The sequence below is a fragment of the Hoplias malabaricus genome, chromosome 9 (assembly GCF_029633855.1).
Source record: "Hoplias malabaricus isolate fHopMal1 chromosome 9, fHopMal1.hap1, whole genome shotgun sequence".
Lineage (NCBI taxonomy): Eukaryota > Metazoa > Chordata > Actinopteri > Characiformes > Erythrinidae > Hoplias > Hoplias malabaricus.
Genome location: NC_089808.1, coordinates 25597896 through 25604494, shown reverse-complemented (window position 1 = coordinate 25604494; position 6599 = coordinate 25597896). Strand labels below are relative to the sequence as shown.

The window sequence follows — 6599 nt, the reverse complement described above, 5'->3', positions numbered from 1 at the left end:
AAGAGAAAGAAAGAGAAAACAGAAAAAGAAGACTGAGAAACACTTTTTCCTTATTTAACTTCAGCGTCCTCTTTTTCCTCTAGGATCCCATCACACTGGTGAGTTACTTATTTATCACTCCTTCTTTCCTTCACTCTCAGTACATCCCTCATTCCTCTGTGGAACCAACCATTCCACATCGGTCCTTCAGAGGTTTCCTTTACACTCGTCCTTGCTCCTTGCACTCAGACCGTGTCTGGTGGGTCCTAACACTCAGAAACAGACTGTCTGTCTGAAAAGAGGGTGAACCTGGATTTAAATAAATTAACAGACAAAAAACTCACAGAAGTAAGTATTCCTTTGGCTCTTTCTTCATGAAAACATCACAGCATGTAGTTTACAGCTTTCTGACACAAATGGACCCAGATTTAGCTTGTGTTCTTCTCAAAGGTTTGTTTAATGAACACCACTTTCTCTGTGACGACCATCTGAGTCGATCCTGGAATATCGGGAATAGATCATGGATCACGGTTCCCACTGCTGCTTGTTTTACATTCTCTGACTTCCCAGACATCTAAACAGACATCACACACAACCTGCAGCAACAAGAAATTCATTTTTTATTCATTCTCTCATAGGGCTTAACAATACGGACAAAATTGATATCACAATATATTTCTTAGTTTCGGTCGATACAATATGATTCTGATATGGATATGATTGATCCTCATGAGGGTCACAGCCTGAACTCCAGTCTGTCACAAGGCAGCGACACCACCGCGCAACACTCTGATATTCCTCAGTTCTCTAAAACTTTCACAGACAACAGTGGGACCCCGCTCAAGACCCTGGTTCTCCCTCAAAACTGCCCCACCTTCAGATAAACAGCACTTAGACCTTTCATCCCTGCAGAGGAGAACAACCAGCTCCAGATCTGAGCACATCCACAGCTGTGTGTCCATCCTTCCAGGGTGAGAACAACACTTCAACACTGTGGGTCTGAAAGGTGGATGTGGAGCTGGACAGAAAGTGGTGAAAAAGAAGAAGGAGAAGAAGAAGAAGGGGAAGATGATGAAGAAGAAGATAAAGGAGGAGAAGAAGAAGGAGGAGGAGAAGAAGAAAAATAGGAGAAGATGAAGAAGAAGAAAGAGAAGAAGAAGAGGGAGAAGAAGAATGAGGAGGAGGAGAAGAAGAAGAAGATGAAGAAGAAGATAAAGAAGAAGGAGGAGAAGAATGAGAAGAAGAAGAAGAAGAAGAAGAAAGAGGAGAAGAATGAGAAGAAGAAGAAGAAGGAGGAGGAGGAGGAGGAGGAGAATGAGAAGAACGTGAAGAAAAAAGAAGGAGAAGATTAAGAAGAAGGAGAAGAAGAAGGAGAAGAAGAAGAAGAAGAAGAAGAAGAAGAAGGAGGAGAAGATGAAGAAGGAGGAGGGGAAGGAGAAGGAGGAGGAGAAAACGGAAAAGAAGATGATGATGAAGGAGAAGAAGAAGAACTTTGAGACAGAGTGATGGATTTTTAAACCTTTGAAAGCTTGTTCACACACACATTTCTTAATTCACTCAAAGAACCTTTGTAGAACCTTTATTTTTAAGAGTGTAGACAGGGCTTTTCAAAAGTTTTCCAAATGATTTTTATCACAATCTGGGCAAAACAAACCCTGAATGGTTATATTATAAAACAAAGCCAAATATAACCAATGTTGTCGTGTTTGTTTCTCCAAATCTAACCCTAAAGTTAGTTTAAAAATATTAGTAATGGCAAAGCCGAGAATATCAGAGTTATACCGAATCGGCCAAAATTAAGAAATATATTCATTCTTTCATTCATTCATTCATTCATTATCGGTAACCACTTATCCAGTTCAGGGTCGTGGTGGGTCCAGAGCCTACCTGGAATCATTGGGCGCAAGGCACGAAAACACCCTGGAGGGGGCTAAGAAATACATTGTGATATAAATTTTAGCTGTATCGTCTAGCTCTGTGCTGGAGTGCAGGAGAACAGTGGCTGCAGTAAACTCTGGACACTGAGATGTGCTCTTAGTTGTTAAAGCAGTAGTCTGCAGTCTTCTACCTGTTGGGTAACAGCCCTCATGGAAATCTATGAGGTTTGAGGGAAAGTGATGTAGGTAATGACCTCGCCTGGGGTCAGGAATAAATGAAGCTGGGTGTGTGTGTTTAGGGATGGGCTGAAAGGCTCCGTCACATCGCAGGATGTGAGTAATTCCCGAAGATGACTCTGACAGTGTTCCTGACGTGTTTAAACCTGCAGTGTTTCTGTGGTAGAGCTCACTGAGGAGAATAAACACCTCACTAACAACACAACTGCAGCATTTCACAGGCATGATACTACACTGAACCATTGCTGGATTAGGACCTGGTCCATTTTATCAGCTCCAATGTCCACTCCGGTCACTCTGTAACTCTGTAATCACAGACTGTAGTCCATCTGTGGCTCTGTATACTTTGTTATCCCCCTTTCCCCCTGTTCTTCAGTGTTCAGGACCCCCACAGAGCAGGTGTAATGTGGTGGTGGATCATTCTCAGTGCTGCAGTGGCACTGACGTCTTGATGGTGTGTTAGTGTGTGTTGTGCCGGCGCAAGTGGATCAGACACAGCAGTTTTTACTGGAGTTTTTAAATCCCCTTTTTAAACTATCCACCTGTTCTCATCCTCTGCTCCCAGGCCTTCCCCATGAGCTTGGAAAACTCCACCATCCCCCAGAACCCGGATAGTAGTCATGAGGTGACCTTCATCATCGGGAGCATCATCCTGGTCGTGGTGTTCCTCCTGGGCGTCCCGGGGAACCTGTTCATCATCTGGAGTATTGTGGCCCGGGCCCGGAAACGTTCGGTCACCATGCTGCTGATCCTTAACCTGGCCATGGCGGACGGATCCATCATGTGCCTGACAGTGTTCTTCCTGGTCTACCTGGCCCGGCAGAGCTGGGTCTTCGGGGGGGCCATGTGCAAGCTGCTTTTCTACCTCTGCAACACCAACATGTACGCCTCCATCCTTCTAATCACGCTCATGAGCCTCCAGCGCCTCGTGGCCGTGCGGTGGCCTCACCACATCCACTCTGTCACACGCCGCAAGTATGTCCTCGCCGTCCTCATCGCACTCTGGACCCTCGTCTTTACCCTCGCTCTGCCCGCACTCATCTTCAGAGAAGAGAAGAGCAAGGGACAGCGTACGCTCTGCACTCAAAATCACAGCCAACAAAAAAAATACGTATGTGATTTTATATTTATAGTTCTCCACCTTGACTTCTACATTTACTTTATTGTAGTTTTTACATTCAGTCAATGATTTCATGACTGCAAATCTGAGGTTGTCCAGCTAAGTAGGCATAAAAGTCATCTCCCAGCTCACAAACAGCCCCACCTCAGGCCTGATCAGCTCCGCTACCTTGATAAGTAAGCCCTTGGCTCAGGCCTGGTCAGCTCCACTACAGTGGTGAGAAAGTCCCCCTTCTTTGCCTCTGTCTGCATGTTTATGTGCTGTGTGTTTGATCAGGTGGTGCTGCAGTACACTCTGGAGACAGTGCTGGGCTTCCTGCTGCCGTATGGAATAATCCTGTGCAGCTACACCTGCCTCCTGCAGTGGCTCAGACGCAGGTCTAGCCGGAGAATCCACAGTGAGAGGCTCATCCTAGCCATCATCATCACCTTCGGTGTCTTCTGGCTGCCCTACCACATCATCAACATCATACAGGTCGCCATTCTCTCTCTCTCTCACTCACACACACACAAAATCATAAATACATTAAATAATTTACTAAAAGATCATTCCCAGAATACATACAATGTCAATTTCTATCTTGTATTTGTGAATTGTGGGGACATTACTTAGACTTCTATTCATTTTTTGTTGACTAATTAAAGTTTACATATATCTTAAGATAATAACTGGTGTTTATTTTTTCTCTGCTGATTTTTAGGTGGTTGCTGTGTGTTCGCCTGAGAACTCTTACTTTAGGAAAAAGTATGTTATGGCCTTTTTTTTTAAAATATGTATCAGAGCTTATGCAGCACGAATATTAAAATCATAAAGCATCAAATATAATCTCACTGCCTATAGAAGTTTAGCCCCGCCCCCTCCCACTGAAGTAATGTGGAGTGTTGCTCCTGCGACAGTCTGTAGCTGAGTTATAGGAATAGAAGAAAATAATAACGTTAAAGCAGTTTCTAAAAAACTTTTGGGCATGTAGTGTACCTGAGCCAGGGTGTCTTTTGAGTATGACTGTGCACAGATTATAAAATGTTAATTCTCCTATCTGTGTTTACACTCACAGCCAGGAAATGTGGGAATCGATCCGTGTGGTGACCTCAGCCCTGGCCTTCATCAGCAGCAGTGCCAATCCGGTGCTGTACACATTCGCCGGACGCTCCTACATCCGCGCAGACGGCCTGGCGTTCATGGCCCGACTCTTTGAGAAAACAGTGGCTGACATAAACACCAAGAACTGTGACCCACAGAGAGAGAGACCAGGACTGGGGCTGAAGAACAAGTCTGATAACCCCAACAAATCCAACACAAACTCACCAACTTTAACAACCTCAACACTAACAGTGCCAGAGTAAAGGACAGGACATGAAAAAGTTACATCTGTGACACCCATTATACTGACACTTAGAGGCCTGGATGTTTCAGAGACACTGCTAAATCTCCAGGAACTGTGATGCTGATAGGACCAGGATAAACAGGGCTTATCTAGGCTGTACAGAACCCATTATTGGCCAGTGTGGGCCCCAGAGACAGTTACTAGGGTCTAACACCACTCAGTTGACAGAACAAGTTCAGTGCCCAGCCTAGGTAAATTTACCACACTACACCACTAAGAATCTTTAGATTTGTTTTTTTAATTATTATAATAAATAAACTGAAAATGCCTTTAGAAGCACCAAAATGAAATGGGGTGTCCTGGAGCAACTGCACATGAGCCTAATTTACTCATGTTCAGTACCGAGGGGTATAAAGCACCCTCTCCCTCAACTCACATTCTCTCTTCACAGCAAATAAACAGTTAAACAAGATTATTTAACATATCTGCACTTAGAAAATCGATGTATACTAAGTCTCATTAAATGTAGTCTCAAATTTTGGATATGATATTTAAATTTGCAAAGGACCTTTTTCTCAAGAACACAAATCTATTCTGTTTTCTAATTTGAAAAAATAGCCATAAACATTGAATAAACTGTAAATTATGATGTAAAATGACATTCCTAAAACTAATAGAGCCACATTTTAGCACTTTTCCATTCATAATCCATCCATCCATCCATTATCTGTAACCGCTTATCCAATTTAGGGTCGCGGGGGTCCAGAGCCTACCTGGAATCATTGGGCGCAAGGCGGGAATACACCCTGGAGGGGACGCCAGTCCTTCACAGGGCAACACAGACACACACACACACTCACATCTACAGACACTTTCGAGTCGCCAATCCACCTGCAACGTGTGTTTTCGGACTGTGGGAGGAAACCGGAGCACCCGGAGGAAACCCACGCGGACACGGGGAGAACACACCAACTCCTCAGACAGTCATCCGGAACAGGAATCAAACCCACAACCTCCAGGCCCCTGGAGCTGTGTGACTGCGACACTACATGCTGCGCCACCGTGCCACCCTCATTCATAATCCACTTTGCATTTTTTCCTTCATTGGAAAATTTCCTTCTTTTGTTATCCTTTGTAAATAATTTTAATTCAGCACAGTGTCAACATTTTTAGCATAATGATTTGATATCAGGCTTATACTCATTATATTCCTCATAGTTGTTGGTAATATCTGTATTAGTTTGTTTTCTGGAATAAAAGTCTGTAAAATCTGTTTGAGGAGATTATAAATGAGTTATATCCTGTACAGGACAGTAATCTGAGTGGTCCGATAGTGGACCAGCAGTGGTCTACAGTCAGTGGTGTGCCAGCCTTTTTATGCCAGTGGACTGATATTTGCTCGCTGTCTGGGTCTGTTCAAGCAGAGCCTTAATTCTGAGATTTATTGACTTTGTGGCTTCGAATTAGCCTGTTCTGACATGCTAGCTCTCTGCATGCTAACAAGCCTGAGTCATGGTGGGCGTGAAGCGCTGAAATCTTACGAGAAGCTCATCTCTCAGATTTATTTCCCAATGCTGCCAATAAACAAGCACACAGTTTATCTGATAAACGTCCTGGTGTGTGTGTGTGTAAATTAATGTGTACAGTGTTAATTTTTTTTTTGTATTTATTTACTACTGATGGATTATGCACCTGATTTTCACTCACATTACTCATAATAAACATGATTTTGAGAAAGAAACCTATGAGTGTGGTCAATTTTATGCCAACATTTGAATGTCTAGATTTAAGCTGGAGGGAAAATATATTTAATGGTTTAATCCTGACTCATTCCAGAGACATCCTTAAAACGAGATTTGCTTACAATACATTTCACATATCAATTCCATTAACTTCCATGTGGGGCATATAACATGCCCAACTTGGCCATGTGTTAAAGGTTGGCCCAGTGTAAAGATGCCCTCCAGTGTCAGAGCACTAGAGTAGTGTTTTAAAAACAGGGCCCATTTGGACCTCACATATACAGAGCTGCTGGGCAGCCCATATTTACCCCACCTGAGTC

The 6599-nt window shown here is 43.5% G+C and overlaps 1 protein-coding gene across 1 annotated transcript; it reads left to right on the top strand.

The window, feature by feature from the left end:
• Positions 1–6234, top strand: ltb4r2b (leukotriene B4 receptor 2b). The gene is made up of 5 exons (XM_066681907.1): positions 1–98; positions 2659–3204; positions 3490–3687; positions 3914–3957; positions 4268–6234. The coding sequence occupies exons 2-5, from the start codon at positions 2668–2670 to the stop codon at positions 4554–4556; spliced, it is 1068 nt and encodes a 355-aa protein (XP_066538004.1). The 5' UTR covers positions 1–98; positions 2659–2667; the 3' UTR covers positions 4557–6234.
• The last annotated feature ends 365 nt before the right edge of the window (positions 6235–6599 follow it).

What these genes read in the sequence shown, in the direction of transcription:
- ltb4r2b (XM_066681907.1), top strand. Translation starts at nt 2,668, where the DNA reads ATGAGCTTGGAAAACTCCACCATCCCCCAGAACCCGGATAGTAGTCAT. An exon ending in ACATCATCAACATCATACAG is followed by an intron (nt 3,688 to 3,913) that starts GTCGCCATTCTC and finishes GCTGATTTTTAG; the next exon opens with GTGGTTGCTGTGTGTTCGCC. An exon ending in AACTCTTACTTTAGGAAAAA is followed by an intron (nt 3,958 to 4,267) that starts GTATGTTATGGC and finishes TTACACTCACAG; the next exon opens with CCAGGAAATGTGGGAATCGA.